At 43.4% G+C, this 15,758-nt stretch overlaps 3 protein-coding genes and 1 long non-coding RNA gene across 7 annotated transcripts in view; 3 read left to right on the top strand and 1 right to left on the bottom strand.

The window, feature by feature from the left end:
• dock10 (dedicator of cytokinesis 10) overlaps nucleotides 1–461 on the top strand; it is a 55,622-nt gene extending 55,161 nt beyond the window's left edge. For both annotated transcript variants that reach the window (XM_061826766.1, XM_061826765.1), the window contains one exon: nucleotides 62–461. In XM_061826766.1, coding sequence (XP_061682750.1) covers nucleotides 62–117 — 56 coding nt within the window. In that variant the 3' untranslated portion in view covers nucleotides 118–461. The remainder of the gene's footprint in view (nucleotides 1–61) is intronic.
• Nucleotides 462–2,786: 2,325 nt separating this feature from the next.
• LOC133505055 (uncharacterized) lies at nucleotides 2,787–6,185 on the top strand. 2 transcript variants are annotated; one of them, XM_061827929.1, is made up of 4 exons: nucleotides 2,787–3,195; nucleotides 3,490–3,919; nucleotides 4,053–4,272; nucleotides 5,800–6,185. In XM_061827929.1, exons 2-4 carry the CDS (start codon nucleotides 3,604–3,606, stop codon nucleotides 5,942–5,944), a joined length of 681 nt encoding a protein of 226 aa, XP_061683913.1. In that variant the 5' UTR covers nucleotides 2,787–3,195; nucleotides 3,490–3,603; the 3' UTR covers nucleotides 5,945–6,185. The 2 variants fall into 2 exon arrangements, with proteins under 2 accessions (XP_061683913.1, XP_061683915.1); XM_061827931.1 differs by having other exon boundaries at nucleotides 3,375–3,919.
• A 256-nt stretch (nucleotides 6,186–6,441) lies between these two features.
• Nucleotides 6,442–15,754, bottom strand: cep57 (centrosomal protein 57). Of its 2 annotated transcripts, none has more exons than XM_061827928.1 (11): nucleotides 15,603–15,754; nucleotides 15,059–15,221; nucleotides 14,680–14,874; nucleotides 14,345–14,466; nucleotides 13,050–13,178; nucleotides 9,990–10,067; nucleotides 9,811–9,909; nucleotides 8,664–8,732; nucleotides 8,359–8,594; nucleotides 6,984–7,128; nucleotides 6,442–6,899 (listed from the first exon to the last, which is right to left on the bottom strand). In XM_061827928.1, the coding sequence occupies exons 1-11, from the start codon at nucleotides 15,681–15,683 to the stop codon at nucleotides 6,768–6,770; spliced, it is 1,449 nt and encodes a 482-aa protein (XP_061683912.1). In that variant the 5' UTR covers nucleotides 15,684–15,754; the 3' UTR covers nucleotides 6,442–6,767. The 2 variants fall into 2 exon arrangements, with proteins under 2 accessions (XP_061683912.1, XP_061683911.1); XM_061827927.1 differs by lacking the exon at nucleotides 15,603–15,754 and adding an exon at nucleotides 15,411–15,596.
• On the top strand, nucleotides 7,125–14,831 carry LOC133505056 (uncharacterized). The gene is made up of 5 exons (XR_009796142.1): nucleotides 7,125–7,568; nucleotides 9,769–9,952; nucleotides 10,041–10,095; nucleotides 14,380–14,484; nucleotides 14,691–14,831. It is a non-coding gene; the product is annotated as an uncharacterized LOC133505056 (long non-coding RNA).
• Nucleotides 15,755–15,758: the final 4 nt, after the last annotated feature.

Genomic DNA, 15,758 nt, shown 5'->3' with positions numbered 1-15,758 from the left:
TGGTGCAAATGCACAACCCAATCAATCTTTCCAATTCGTCCTTGTTCTTCCTTGTGTCCAGATTCCTCACTCAAGACAGCCAGGAACGGAGCGTCTCAGCGGCTTCTGAACGGCTGAAAGATTTGACAGGAAGTTCACGCTCCCAGGACAGACTCTTGTGCTTGTTTGTGAGTGCAGCAAGTGGTAGTAGAAGAAGACAAGGAAAGAAGAAGTGTGTAGACTGTGCTTGTGCTAGTCTGTTGTCCTGTCATTGAATGTCGCATTAGCTGATGCACCGGTAGGTTCCGTTTATTTTTGGTTCTACAAAGGCAGCCCTGGAAAAACCTGCAAGCAAAAACATGTTACTTAAAGACACACACGCACACACGGGCCTTCTCTCCACAGTCTTGTCCTATAGATTCAGTGACCTTACCGAGCTGGATGTGCATTCAGCTTCTCCATGCGTCCTTTTTTTTTTTTTTTTAAAGAAGGAAAATCTCCATTTAAAAAAAAAAAAAAAAAAAAAACTTTTGAAGCTAATGTGAAGAAAGAACTTTTCTTTTTGATCCGGCATGTGAAAAGCTGAATGCGACTCTGCTTGGTGTTCGAATGTAGAGCAGCTCCACAGTGCTAATTTGTATCCTAGCTAACATGACTCCAAATATCAGCTAGCTCATGTTCAAGCAGAACCAATAAAAAAAAGAAAACAAAAAATTGTTTTGTTACATTTTTAAATGCATTGTTACTGTTATTATTTACTGTTTTGAATTGTATATAAGAAATATTAATATTTAAAACATTTGAAATGTTTCCTTTTTTAAATAAAATATACATATGAATATTTGTTTAGGTGACTTGAAAAAAAAGATTTAAAAAGCTAAAATTTTATGTATAACATTTCAATAAAATTTTGTTAATGTTAAATAGTCATCATTGTGTGATTATTGTATTGATTCAGACAAACTTCCATTCATTTTCTATCACAATTTCCTCGTTAGGGAGCCCATCCCCGTTGACTGTTGTAAGAGGCACCATAACACCCGGACTGGTTTCCAGCCAATAGCTGGGCACAGACAAACTTTACACTGCGACCAATGGAGAGTTTTTGAAGTGTTGAATCCATAAAAAATAGTTGCATATTGAGTGTGTAGATCATGATTTGACATGTACAGTTGAAGTTGAACCCAGACGTTTACATATACTGTGCAAGAACACACATTTCATTTTTTGTGTCACTGTCTGAAGTCAAATCAGACTCAACTCCTGTTTCAGGTCAGTCTGGTTCCTTGTTTGAAATCATGGGAAAATCAAAAGAAATCTTCCAGGAAATCTGCAAAAGAATCATTGAGGTCCACAAGTCTGGCTCATCCTTGGGTGCAATTTCCAGATGCTTGAAGGTTCCACGTTCATCTGTTCAAAATATTATATGCAAGTATAAACATAGTAATGTCCCATAGGTGAACGTGTTTTGTTCTGACATGTGCAAATCAACCCCACAAAATAAGCTAAAGACGTTGTAAAGATACCGGTTGAAGCTGGTAAGAAAGTGTCAGTATTCACAGTGAGACAAGTCCTGCACTGACATGGGCTGAATCGAGCCAGGGCGCTTTACTGCGTAGTCGGCAAACGCGGCTGAGTGAGGGATTGTCGGCTGCGTTCTTATGAGCCACCACCGTCCACAAGCCCGACGCGCAGCCTTTGCCGAAGCCGACCCAGGGAATGCGGCGCCTCAGCCGGTGTGGCTCATTTTCGGCGCTGTGGTGGCTTATAATGGAGCCAAGTTGGGGTACTTTAGGGGGTTGTTCATAGCCGCCACAGTACGTGATGAACAACACAGTCGAGCCGGGGCACTTTACTGCGTTGTCGTTGCTGCATCGTGGCAGCGTTCTTCAGAGCAGCCGCCGTCCGCAGGTCCGAAGCGCAGCCTTCACTCGTGAAGCGACGCAACGCAGCAGCCCGACGCCGACCAACGCGCACATCGACACATTTCGTATGCGGATATTTTGTTACGTTATGAGAGACCGATTACATGGTCCGCCCCAAACTAATTATTTTTTTTTTTTGCGTCGCTGTATACACACCTACCTGTCATTTGGAACCAAGGAAGCTCTCGTCCTGTGCACCCGTGCAATCCATTTTTCACGACGAACCGGGTCTCTTGCAAACTTATGAAGGGTAAATCCATTCTCTTGAGTGTTCAAGCAAGGTCCAGCAATGCAACGAGCCGGCATTTTGGCTAACACGAAGGAACAACGAGCTACCTTCCCGGAGGTAAAACTAATGGAAAGAAACGAGTCCACTTGGGGACGCTTCTGTCCTTTACGTCACTTCCTGCTTCTTCTCGAAAACAAATCCCTCGAGAGGATTTTCATTGCGGGAGTTACAAAAAGCTGTATACGTCAAAAACATATTTTGTGGTGAAAAAACGCATGGGTCCATGTCGGCTGCGGTTTTTTTTTTTTCATTAATAACATACTAAAAATTATGTATTTCATTACAGTGGCACTTTGAAGAAAATAATCAAAAATTCTCAAAGAAATCCTCTTTTTGTGACATTTAACAAAATGAAATAATTACTGTATACTGTTTACCTTTAAACATGCATTTGTCTGCCCATAAAATGTGACACGAGTTTGCAAACATGTTTGAGTGGTCTGCCCCATGTGGTGATTTGTCTTTGTTGAAAAATGTATTCATTTATGTAACATGGAATCATGATTGCGCATATGAAAGCTTTATGGTTGTCGCTTCTTTTCTAATCCTCCCTATTTTGAGTTGCCACCATCTTCTGGCATTCCATATTCTGGCTTCCTCCCATATTTCTGAATCGTAATCGCCAGTCCAGGGCGTACCATGGCCAAAATCAACAGGAACAGATTCCAGCTCGCTAGAAAATATGTAGACTTACTTAGCACAGTAGTGACACACTTTAGATTGGCTCGAATAGAGTGAAGTTATGTGCCGCATCGAAGTGATCAGGTGTCAAGGTTGCAGAGTGGAGTGCATTGATGATAATACGCTAATGCAATCCTCCATTTCAATCTCTTCACACTGACCTGCTGTCTGTTCCGCACGCTAATCTGTCCCCTAACTCCAGCCACCATCGTCATCACGGATGTGGTGTGCGACCATCAGACCGATTGTGTTTCTCGCAGACGTCCACAGACTGCCTAATGTGTGGCTCGGGTTGCTTGGAGTCAGCGCCATTCAGCACGGGTAATGTAATGTAATGTAATACGGAATGGTATTGTGCATTTAATCCCTCTATATCAAGGGGGCCATGTTCTAGACCCACCCGCAATAGATGATGATAGGGCATGAAATGACATTGAGTTTATCCCGAGAGTACCTACAGTACCTCGACTGATGGCAGTTGCCCCATGTGTTGCATTCAGAACCACAAAGCCCGCATTGACCGTGTGGATTCAGGTCTCCACGTGCCATGCGGGACCCCTGCGTAGTTTTCCAGAAACCGGACCCAGGTGCTGATGAATAAAATATCCTCCCCAGGGTGAGTGGCGGATCTGTTCCGCGGCGACAGATCAGCTGTGTAGGCGGCGACTCCAAAGTAGTCACAGCCTAGATCTGCACTGAGATTGCACACGTTGTCGAGAGAAGGACACCATGTTAAGCAACAGCCAGCAACGAGAACCCGCCTTGCACGACCCGCATCGACAACCCCCGGCGCTCTTCGGGAAGCCCTGGTTCTGGCAGCGTAGCAGCGACTCCATGGAGGGCACCCGCAGCCTGGCTCGGGTCATTATGGAGATGCGGGAGGAAATCAGGAAGCTGGACGCCCAGAAACGGGCCCTCCCGAAGGATCAGGGGGACCAAGAACAGGAGCAGACACCGGAAGTGTTTTTAGAGGAAGAGCAGGAAAACTCAATCAGGAGGAACGCATCTGCGCCTATTCTAAAGAGACAATTTGAGGAATGTAAAGGTATCGCTACAACATCTGTCCAGCCAGTCAAGAATATACCCACATTGATTATTAAATATACAGCGCTTCGATTTATATGGAAGTAATGTTAAAATATTATTTGTAGGTATGTCATTGTGTTCCCATTCCCCAGACAACACCGTCATGACGGTGCGGAGGTACTCCATGAACTCCAGCCCGCCTGGCGTGACACAGTCTGAGGGGACAGCAGACCTCGCGGGGCGACTGAGCCACTTCGGATGGGGGCGGGTGCAGGAGGAGGTCTGCGATGGGAACTGCGACATTGATCACTCGGTCTCCAGTGACCCGGCGAGGAAAAAGACATCTCTGCAGGAATACGTGCACAAGACCAGGTAAACAAAAGAGGGCTGTTCTTGTTTTCACTCAATGGTCCTTTCATTAGGTACCTGTTTACTGTACAATGATGTAAGGATCAGTCTTCCTGAAAAATCCTCCCTTGGGAAGCACATACCTTGGGTCAAAAGTTAACAGGGCGACAATTCACTACTTTTCCAACATAGAATTGTGGTCCATGCTTTTGGCTTTCTTCACTCTGTGATTGCCTTCCACCAAGATCCTTTTTTTTTTTTTTTGTTCTTGTCTCCTCAAAATTGAAAAAATTCAACCAACTTTCTCAGTTTTGGAAATCACGGGAATTATGCTCTGTTTGTGAAAAATGATCACTCGATCGTTCTGAAATGTTTCTGGGTGTAAGTTATACAACACTTGCTGATGTAAAATCATCAAAAACCTGCTCAATCACTTTTATTATGAATGTTTCATTCATTTGATGTCTGCGTGATGATAAATGGGCTTTGTTTTACTTCTGATGAAATCTCCACGGACGTCTCGTTTTAGGCGTCGCTAACAAAATGTCCACTGAGGTTCGACTTCAACTTCAGGTGTACCTAATGAATTGTCCCATGGATTTGGGGTCTCTCGTTTGAGTTAAACTGAATATTTAAAAGTTGTTAGTAGTGTAAATGAATACAATATTATTGTACATCAACATTGTGCTTAACCCTAGAGAACCCATGGGGTCACATATTTAAAAGAGGATTTGGATGTCTTGGGTTCTCTAGGGTTAAATATAGGACAATCAAAAGCATATTTCTAATCACTCAATCAGAATATGTTGCGTAATTTCTTTTCTAAATGCCTGAAGGGTTCTTAAAGATGAAATGTGAACTTTTTGAATTTTAAAGTTCAATACAACCGAACTGTACTGCAGTGATTTTTTTGGGCATACCACGAGAGGGAGCTCAGGTTTCACATTTAGAATCCCTGCTTTATTTGACAACCGTTGTCTTTGCCCAGTCGGCACGGTGGATCTGCTGGTAAAACATTGGCCTCACAGTTCGGAGGACCCGGATTCAATCCCAGCATCGCCTGTGTGGAGTTTGCATGTTCTCTCCCGTGCCTGCGGGGGTTTTCTCCGGGCACTCTGGTTTCCTCCCACATCCCAAAAACCTGCAACATTAATTGGACACTCTAAATTACCCCGAGGTGCGATTGTTTGTCGCTGTGTGCCCTGCGATTGGCTGGCGACCAGTTCAGGGTGTACCCCGCCTCCTGCCCAATGACAGCTGGGATAGGCTCCAGCACTCCCCGTGACCCTTGTGAGGATAAGTGGCAAAGAAAATGGATGGATGGATGCCTTCGCCCATCCCATAAAGATGGTCCCTTGTGACTTCAGCTTCCTCTGATTGAATCAAACAGGAACTATATCACCCCATCGGAAAATGCAAGTATGAAACATTCCATAATCAAAAATGTGCGGAAACAAATTTAGGGTTTTTGTGACATTTCTGTTCAGCTTCAGGTGTCCCTAATAAAGTGTCCCTTCAGCTTGCAGTCTCCTCAATTGTTCTCCTCTGCAGAGCCAAGGCGAAAACAGTCACGTTCCTTCTCCCAGTGGACGACATCTACACCAACAAATCAGTCCTGCCCAAGCCTCAGGACGCCACACCCACCGAGTTGGCCCCCGTAACCGACCTCGAGTACTGTACTTTGACGTCCACCTGAAACATTGCAGGAACCCCAAATGGGTTTGAGTTCTTTTGGCGTCCCAATTCAATCCCAGCTGAGAAAACACAAACAAGACAGGCGTATAATTACACACCAACGTACAGATGTCTGCACTTGAGATCACGTCTTGTAGTCATGAATTTTGGTACCACTTATCCCCCCTCCTCCTTTTTTTATTTTTTATTTGAGCCACTTTAGTTAATGACCAATTTATTATTCATTCACTCTTTTCTCTGGAAGGCATATAATAAAAAAACAAGTGTAATAGATTACACACAATGTGAAATATCTTTTTTTTTTTTTTAAATATAAATTTAGTTATTGTAAGCGACAGCATTTTTTTTTTTTTTTTTTTTTAAACATTCACTTCAATGAGTAATTAGGCCGCAAGTGCAGTTTAGGTAATCTGTAGTTTTTCACGATAGCAGTTGATCAGGCTACTTCCCATAGCACCAAAATAGCACTGTTGTAATTATGCTCACTCATGCCTTTTTATTCAACATACAATATGTTTAGATCCAATAACACCTACACACAATCTCAATCCAATAAAATCTTTAAAAAAAAAAATCCTTAGTTTATAAAAATGTGAGGAAAACTAAAACTAACTATCATTTGTTTTACGCTGAGGTATGATCTGAAGTGAATATAAAAAGTCGAAACACGCCTGTTAAAATACCAGACCCACATCTGGCCTTTGAACAAGGGAGTGTAAACTTTTTATATGGACTGTATAATGTTGATAGCAAACATTGAACCAAAGTCACAATAAATAGTGTAGTTAATAAAGGTCCAAAGCAGGATGGATGGGACCGAGGTCTCAGGTCCTCAAAGAGGTCTGCAGGGCTTTCATGTCCCTGAGCAGTGTCAGATTGCGCCTGCTTTTCTCTCCTGGTTTGACTGCGCTCGCCGCGGGCAGATTCCTGCATGCCTCCTTTTTTAATTTCTTCATCTAGAGACAACATGAAAAAAAAAAAGAACCCATGTCATTAAATAAAGGAGCATGTGTGGACCTCAGGGTCGTGTGCGCGCCCACCTGAATTTTGTGCTTGTAGAGCTTCCGTATCTGCTCTCCTTTGCACTCCATTTTGAGGAGCAGCGTCTCCTGCTCGCGCTCCAGCTGCTTTCTTTCCGGAAGAGAAACGCCGCGCTCCAGCTGGCGCATCAGCTCATCTTGCCCTCTGAAACGAACAATGAAAAAGCTTGTAGCGGATAAAGTGGTTGCACTAGTGTCCACACCCTCATAATTGGGGATGTGGTTGTGTGCAGAGTGACCAATCGCATTCAAAATCATGTTCAGTGAGAGTCAGCACACACCTGCCACTGATTCACCTCAAATTAAGTTCAGATGTTCTAGGAGGTCTTTTCTGACTTATTTTTTTATCCTTTTTTCACGTTATGCATTATTACTCAACATATGTATACACACTGCATGTGGAAAACAAAAAAATATATAAACATTACAAAAATACTTATTCTCACTAATATTTTTTTACTGCAAGTCGCAAAGAAAAAAAAAAAAAAGCTTTGTACCCAGATGTATGACTACCGTAATTTCACACGCTTTCAACCCTACAATTTATGCGGCTAATTTGTGCAAGGGAGCACTCGAGCGGAAAAGGTAAGAATGAGACGGGTTGAATATATGCGCCGAGGAAATGACTTTTACCGGCCCTGTTACCACTGTGCTAGCATTAGCGCTGTGCTAGCATGTTGCTGCTGTGCTGCTGGTGTGTCTCAGTGATATTTACCGGTAAGTTTTATTTTAACCAGCTCTTTTAGCGTTAGCACGGCGCTAGCATTAATGCCGCCCTAGCGTTAAACTCTGTACCGTCTTTCTTCTTGGGGTTTTTACACAGCTGCGGTGTATGTATGTACCAAATGGTATTTCTTTTACAAATGGACTCGGTGAGTCTTGTAACCAGGTGCGCTCTGTCGGTTGGGAATTACGGTATATCCATCCATCCATCCATCCATTTTCTTCAACACTTATCCTCACGAGGGTCACGGGGAGTGCTGGAGGCTATCCCAGCTGTCAACGGGCAGGAGGCGGGGTACACCCCGAACTGGTCGCTAGCCAATCACAGGCCACATAGAGACAAACAGCCACACTCATAATCACACATATGGGCAATTTAGAGTGTCCAATTAATGTTGCATGTTTTTGGAATGTGGGAGGAAAACAGAGAAAACCCATGCAGGCACAGGGAGAACATGCAACACACAGGTGGGTCCGGGATTGAACAAGAGACCTCAAAACTGTGAGGCCAACGCTTTACCAGCTGACCCACTGTGCCGCCATTACAGTGTATATTTTTCTTTTTAATATTAAAATATATATTTTTTTAATACAAGAAGTGGGGAAAAAAAATTAATCAACCCCACCATAAAACCAAAATCAAAATACTCACAAGCTCATCACCCTCAGTTCATCCTGCAACGCATGCAGAAGCTCTGAGAGCTCCTCGCTCGCGGAGGAGGAGGCGCTGGACGAAGTGTCGGAGTGGCGGCGGTTCGTCGAGCCCGAGCGGACGGCGTTCTTGTTTCTGGCGAGGACGCGGCTGTTGCACAGCTGAGGCTGGTGGCGCTTCAGAAGAGACAAAACCGACTGCACATTGGCCCGCACCGAGTGGCTGCTTCCTATGGACTGGAACAGTTGAAGATAATGTTAAGAAGATGAAAGACAGGATGGAAACTCATGGGGGCTCGTAGCTACCGTTCCGGCCACAAAGGGGACATCTCCCAGGTTCAGTCTGTAGTGAGGTTCCCGGTAGGAAGACTGTGTCTACATTTAAAAAAAAAAAAAAGGATGGTTAGCAAAACCAAAAAACTCTCAGCCTAATTGCTTAAGTAATTTTGAACTTGGTGTCACAATATCAAGGAGAACAAAAGTGATTGATACATTTTTTTTTTCTTACAGAAAGGTTCAATCTCAGCAACTGGAATCTTCTTGTTTGTAGGATTTGTTATGTTTTTTTTTTATTATATTGTGAAAACATGGCGGCATGGTGGATCAGCTGGTAAAGCAGTGGGCTCACAGTTCTGAGGTCCCAGGTTCAATCCTGGACCAGCCTGTGTGGAGTTTGCATGTTCTCCCCGTGCCTGCATGGGTTTTGTCTGGGTACTCCGGTTTCGGACACTCTAAATTGCCCCTAGTTGTGATTGTAAGTGCGGCTGTTTGTCTCCATGGGCCCTGCGATTGGCTGGCAACCAGTTCAGGGTGTACTCCGCCTCCTGCCCATTGACAGCAGGGATAGGCTCCAGCACTCTTCGTGACCCTCGTGAGGATAAGCAGTGAAGAAAATGGATTGATGGATGGTTGTGAAAACATTCAAAAATGACTTTGGTACAACGTTATTAGGGCTGAAAAATATGAAGCTTTTGAACACCCATTCATTCATTTTCTAATCCGCTCATCCTCACAGTTGAGGTGGAGCCCATTGTTGTTGACTTTGGTCGACTTTGGTACTAATCGATACACAAGCATTCATGGTCGCTTTCACAACTCTATGGACAATTTGGAGCAGGAGTTTAAAAGTTCATTTTAGTAATGAAATAAGACATCTTGATTTTTATTTGGAGTTCATCACAGAGACTTCAAATGGTGGCAGGTATGTGCTGACGTCTACTTAACATTTGAATGTGATGGATCTGTTAATTCTGAGCACAACCACGTCCCCAGTTATGAGGGTATGTGCGCATGTGCAATCACATTATCTCAGTTGTTTATTTTTACTTCCCTCGCAAACAGACTTAAAAAAATAGTTCAACTATACAATGGATAAAATTTTAATGATTTATCTTTTTCATCACATTAACAGGCACTTGATCAGGGATGTGTAGAGTTTCTCTATTCACTGTACCTTGAAAAGGTTCTCCTTCTTTTTGGGGTGTGCGGTGCTCCAACGCGGCGGCGAGGCCGACTGCAGCAGAATCTTGCTGACCTCCAAACCTGACTGCAGCTGAGGAACGGACGGGAAGAACAGCTTGACGCTCACGTCAAAAGTGAGCATGGAGCGTTTCTGTGGCCGAGTACTCGTACCTGGTTTGCTTTATCTTGGACCAGCTTCCTCTGGTGCTCCTCTTCCTGCAGTTTCAGCTCCAGTTCATGAATCTTCACCTGAAATGATGTCAATCCTGTTACTGAGGTGTGTTTTTTGGAATCATTACTCTAGCGCAAGCCAATACTTTAATTACATAATATTATAATAAGGTGGCACGGTGGATCAGCTGGAAAGCGTTGGCCACACAGTTCTGAGGTCCTGGGTTGAACCCTAGACCCACCTGTGTGAGTTTGCATGTTCCCCTTGTGCCTGCATGAGTTTTCTCGGGGCACTCCGGTTTCCTCCAACATCCCAAAAACATGCAACATTAATTGGACTCTATATTGCCACAAAGTGTGGTTGTGAGTGTGAATGTTTATTTGTTTCTATATGCCCTGCAATTGGCTGAAAACCAAATCAAAGTGCACCCCGCCTCCTGCCCGATGATAGCTGGGACTGGGTCCGGCACTCCCGTGACCCTTGTGAGGATAAGCAGCTCAGAAATTGGATGGATGGATAAAAATATTTTTTCTATACTATAGAATAGCTCTTTATTGTCTATGTTGTAGCAATACAATAATATCCTACAATAATTGAGCAATATGTTCTGTAGAGATGCAAGCATATCAAACGACAAGACTGTGTCAAAGATAAGATTAAAAAGTAAAAAAAAAAAAAAAAAGCTTTGATTTATAATTAAGTCCTCAACGTCATTGGTGTGTGGAAAGATGCAAATGCCGCAAGGATGTACATCGAGCAGAAATAGAATCCAACAGGCTTGAGTTGCATGTCATATTTGCATGTTTGTGATGTTTGCATATTTCATTTGCACTCAAAATGTGTTCAGCATGCAGGGATGCATTGCCAAGGCAACAAGTCAGCAAGGGGAAAAAAAAAAAAAAAAAACTAGGAACAAGCACATCAAACTGCTATACAGTACATATATAATTTAATCAATGTTGAAGAATTGTATCTCTATCGATTTACGTACGTACACGCATATACTGTATTTATGATTTTTAAAACTGAATCAAAATCTGTGTCGTATAAGGATTTTGTTTGTCCCTCTGTTAACTTTATGACGGTGATGGTGAAATTGTGGTACCTCGGCTTCCTTTATTGGTACACAAAAGAATTCCTACCTGAGTACAGTTCTGTTATTTAGTTATGTAGTACTTAAAGGGCTACTGTTGTGAAATGGATGATTTTTAGTATTTTATTAATGAAAAAACGTCAGCCAATATGTGGCCATGTATTTTTTCACCACTAAACATGATTTTGACGTATACAGCTTTTTGTAACTCCCGCCATGAAAATCCTCTGGAGGGATTTTTTTCGAGAAGAAGCAGGAAGTTACGTAAAGGACAGCAGCGCCCCCATGTGGACTTGTTTCTTTCCATTAGTTTTACCTCCGGGAAGGTACCTCGTTGTTCCTTCCTGTTAGCCAAAATGCCAGCTCATTGCATTGCTGGACATTGCTTGAACACTCGCGAGAATGGATTTACCCTTCATAAGTTTGCAAGAGACCCGGTTCATCGTGAAAAATGGATTGCACGGGTGCAGAGGACGAGCACTTCATGGGTTCCGAATGACAGGTAGGTGTGTATACAGCTACTAAAAAAAAAAATAATAGTTTGGGGCAGACCACATAATCGGTCTCTCATAACGTAACAAAAGATACGCGTACGAAATATGTCGATGTGCGCGTCGGGCGGCTGTGCAGATGGCGGCAAATCTGAAGAACCCAGCCAAGAATGCCTCACTCAGCCGCGTGCGCGCAGTAATGCGCCACGGCTTGACGGCGGCTATGAACATCCCCCAAAAAGCAGCACGGCTCGGCTCCATTATAAGCCCCCATGGCGCCGAAAATCAGCCGCACCGGCTGAGGCTCCGTGTTCGACGGTCACGGCTTCCGCGAAGGCTGCGCGTCGGGCTTTGCGGATGGGGGCGGCTCTGAAGAACCCAGCCGAGAATGCCTCACTCAGCCGCGTGTGCACAGTAAAGTGCCCCGGCTCGATTGTGTTGTTCATCGCGTACTGCGGCGTCTATGAACACCCTCCTAAAGCAAGACGGCTCGGCTCCATTATATGCCACCATGACGCCGAAAATCAGCCACACCAGCTGAGGCGCCGCGTTCGGCGGTCACGGCTTCCGCGAAGGCTGTGCGTTGCGCTTTGCGGACGGGGGCGGCTCTGAAGAACCCAGCCGAAAATGCCTCTCTCAGCCACGTGCGTGCAAAAACTGCCCCGGCTCGACTGTGTTGCTCAGTACTGCGGCGTCTGTGAACACCCCCCTGAAGCAGCCACACCGGCCAGCTCATCCGCGATGGCTCATCTCCGCCACGGAAGATTGAATGGGGATGTGGTTTGGCCTTAATCCATTATCATCTGAATATGGCTCGAAACAATACTGTAATATTGCCGCGAGGGCTCGAAACAATAGTGTAATATTGCCCTGGTAACTTCACTCGGTTGTGTGGTGTTCTCTCTTTTCAAAAAGAGCTTCCGTGTCAGAAGGGGCGCATTTGTCTCCCATAGTGAGGGCGCACCGCGTGTTTTCATTGGCGAATGTCCGGGTGACGTCACGGATGGAGGATCCAGCCAATATGGTGACCACCTGGATATCGTAGAATGACACTTCTGCAACTTTGCGCATGGATGACGCGCTCTCCGCTCACATTTATTTTTTCGTATCGACATTGAAGTGAATAATTTGTATGATGTATTTTTCATTACAATATATATTTTAAAATGTTTATAGGGATGACACTTGGGATTGGGCAATTATTCCTTGTTTAAAATGTTTTTTTAGGTACATTTGTTTAATTTCATTTGCAATATATTTTAATTGACTTAACATCAAAGTCCTATAATATCTGATATTCTTGCTATGGTGTATAAAGATTAAAGGCAGAATTTGGTCAAAACTCTTGTTTGGGATCTCATTAGATTGTGCAGCTGTACTTAAGAAGTAAGTAGCGATAGAGTACTGTGCGGCACCAGATTACTTTACAGTATAAGTGTCAGGATGTGCTTGTAAATGATTTCTGTTCTCCATACCTCAGCTTGGGCCTGAGTTTGTGTCAGTCTGAGATATTCCTGCTCCAGTCGCAGCATTTTCTGCAGCTGGATGTGTGCATACGCCGTATCTGCTTTTTCCTGCGTAGACCTTGACGCCCCCATAGTCACCTGAACACAAACCGACAAAATATTCAACTGGAATTGCATGGTTGAAGAGAAACACCTGGCCATGCTAATAATGCTATTGGAGAAAATGAATAGAATAAAACAGGTTTTGATATTAAGGTCAGTTTAAATGCAGCCGGTAACTGTTTTTTGAATGACATTGAATCATCCATGAGGATGAAAAATATCAACACAGTAAAACTAAATTCGATGGAATCATAATTGCGCCAAAAAGAGTCAAACAAAACTTCTTCAATTGCAAACAACAAAATCAACTTAAAAGTAAATTTTACATCCAATGAAAATATTTAACATTGGCGCTGTCTTTTTTTTTTTTTTTGTGTTTGTAAATGTCTGTCTACTTTTATGCATTCCTACCCTAACTTTTAAACCACGTTACTCCCTTTATAGAGGCATAATTTGAACAACTGAACAAATATTATGTATAGAGAGAATTGGCTAATGTTCATGTTTTGGTGTGATTAAAACCCACAGTAATCATTTTGAGTTCATCGAAGAGTTTGATGAAGGTGCTAAATGTATGAAAAAGGTTTCTATTTTGTCAAAAGTACTTTTTGTACACATATTGTCCCTTGCATGCCATTCACATGATAGATTTATAGTTTATGTGGCCACAATTAGTGAAACATTGCAAATTTCCCCCTTGTGATTGTGACTGCTGTCTGTCTCCATGTGCCCTGGCAATCAGTTCAGCCCGATGACAGCTGGGATTGGCTCCAGCACTCCCGTAACCCTTGAGGATAAGCAGCTAAGAAAAGGGATAATGGGTTATTTAATTCTAACCTTTTAACCTTGCCCATGTTGTTAAGTAATGTAAGCAGTGACGTACTAATTCATTTCCCATTCAACGGGCATCCATCGTAGTCGTGTATTTATTTATTTTTTTTACATAGATTAGCAATTAGCATCCTGCTAAGCATGACTTTCCAGTCTCTTTCATGTACTGTTCAATGTTTATTTCATCAAATGATCTCTTTCAGCAGATCTCAGAGCTGCCTGGCATTTCATGGCACATAATACAAATGTAATTTTGGAATTGCCTGTCTACACCCAAAAAAAAAAAGAAAACCTGAATGCTTTAAAATCTGTGATATTCCAAGAGGTCAAATGGTACGTTTCGGGTGCCCTTTTCATCCCCTCCTACTAACTTGCTGTTTGAGCAGGCTCTTCTTCTCTCCCTTAGCGTTGTGCAACATCTTCTTCATGTGATCGAGCTGACGCTCCAGGCTCAAGCAGCGAGACTCTGCAGCCGCAAGCTGGGTCACTAACGCTGCAGAAAAATAGAACAGTACGATATGACATTGAGAAAGATTTTCATTTTTCACATTCTTAGAAGCATGTTTACAAAGTTCAAGTCAAGGGTTAGACACTGTAACTTTAAACACAGTTTGAACATTAATATTGTGTTTGTATAGACAATATATAAAAGTGCCTGCACCAAAGTCAGGCATCAGTGACCCAAATGGAATTGTTGTTCTCTCACCTTGGTTGCAGTTGGACTGATTATCCGTTACTCTCCATGCATCCATCTGAGAAGTTGAAGTCATCTTTGTCATTCTAACGGCGTGCGGACGCGGCGTGTCTCTCCTCACGGGGTGTCCGGTAGTCTGTCTGCGGTTATTCTCCAGCTCCAACCTCCTGATCTTCTCCTGGATATGCCTCAACGCCAACTGAATGGCTGCACAGGCGCAAGTGGCGGGTGGGGGGGAAGCAGATGTCAATTTAAGCAGTGTGGCTTCATGTTGCAGTTACCATGGAGCACTGAAACACACTACAGGGCATCAGTGGAAATGTTTTCATGCAGAAATTCTGTGCCGCCAGTCATCAAATCAATTAAGAAATCAATAAAAAGTCCAAACAACCTGCTCTGTTGGTCTCTGGATAGACATTGTTGGGCAATCGAGCTCTATTGGAATCATTAGGGTCACTTGGTGGGGTGATGCATGGCCGGTGTGCAGAGTATTCCTTACAGAAGGGCAATGACGGACAGTCACCAACAGTTTCTTTAGGAAATGGATGCAACACCTGCAATCATAATAACATCAAATCGGTATCAACACAACAATCCGGAATTAAGTTGCCTAACACAGTGAATCCTCAGTCAAACACATTGCAATATGATAGACTGGAAATAAACGACAAACATCGACAACGAGCAAGATGATGACTTTAGCTCTTTTGAAGAGTTCAAAAGACCAAATTCAGCCAAACTACCTCTCGCGCGGACTGTACAGCAACAGCAGATGTTTTTGACGCAGGCTCCATTGACATACGCCCGTTGCAAGAAGAAAGAAATGTCATAAAGTAATCTGTGGTATTAAAAATAAATAACACTGAAGAGCTGTTCCCAGATGCTAACACATCTTTCCTCAGAAAGAGAGAAAACAAATAGCGGGGCGTACAAACCATTGAGTTCCAAAAGGTTGTTGTGATATTAATACAAGCGTAGCCCGTCGAACGCGGTGGTGAGTGCATTTGTTTGCACATTTTCGTGGGAGCAGCAACGGTACGCTCTTATACTAAAACAAACGCACTTTTGTAGTTTGGCGGAAGTGTAGTTTG

Source organism: Syngnathoides biaculeatus, chromosome 8 (genome assembly GCF_019802595.1).
Source record: "Syngnathoides biaculeatus isolate LvHL_M chromosome 8, ASM1980259v1, whole genome shotgun sequence".
NCBI classification, from domain to species: domain Eukaryota; kingdom Metazoa; phylum Chordata; class Actinopteri; order Syngnathiformes; family Syngnathidae; genus Syngnathoides; species Syngnathoides biaculeatus.
This window is presented reverse-complemented; position numbering and strand designations above follow the sequence as displayed.

Excerpts from the sequence above, each read along its gene's own strand:
- LOC133505055 (XM_061827929.1), top strand. The coding sequence starts at position 3,604 with ATGTTAAGCAACAGCCAGCAACGAGAACCCGCCTTGCACGACCCGCAT. Across the intron at positions 3,920-4,052 it reads ACAATTTGAGGAATGTAAAG|ACAACACCGTCATGACGGTG; the intron begins GTATCGCTACAA and ends CCCATTCCCCAG. Across the intron at positions 4,273-5,799 it reads GAATACGTGCACAAGACCAG|AGCCAAGGCGAAAACAGTCA; the intron begins GTAAACAAAAGA and ends TCTCCTCTGCAG.
- cep57 (XM_061827927.1), bottom strand. The coding sequence starts at position 15,497 with ATGACATTTCTTTCTTCTTGCAACGGGCGTATGTCAATGGAGCCTGCG. Across the intron at positions 14,467-14,679 it reads TCAGTCCAACTGCAACCAAG|CGTTAGTGACCCAGCTTGCG; the intron begins GTGAGAGAACAA and ends ATTTTTCTGCAG. Across the intron at positions 13,179-14,344 it reads AGAGCCTGCTCAAACAGCAA|GTGACTATGGGGGCGTCAAG; the intron begins GTTAGTAGGAGG and ends GTTTGTGTTCAG.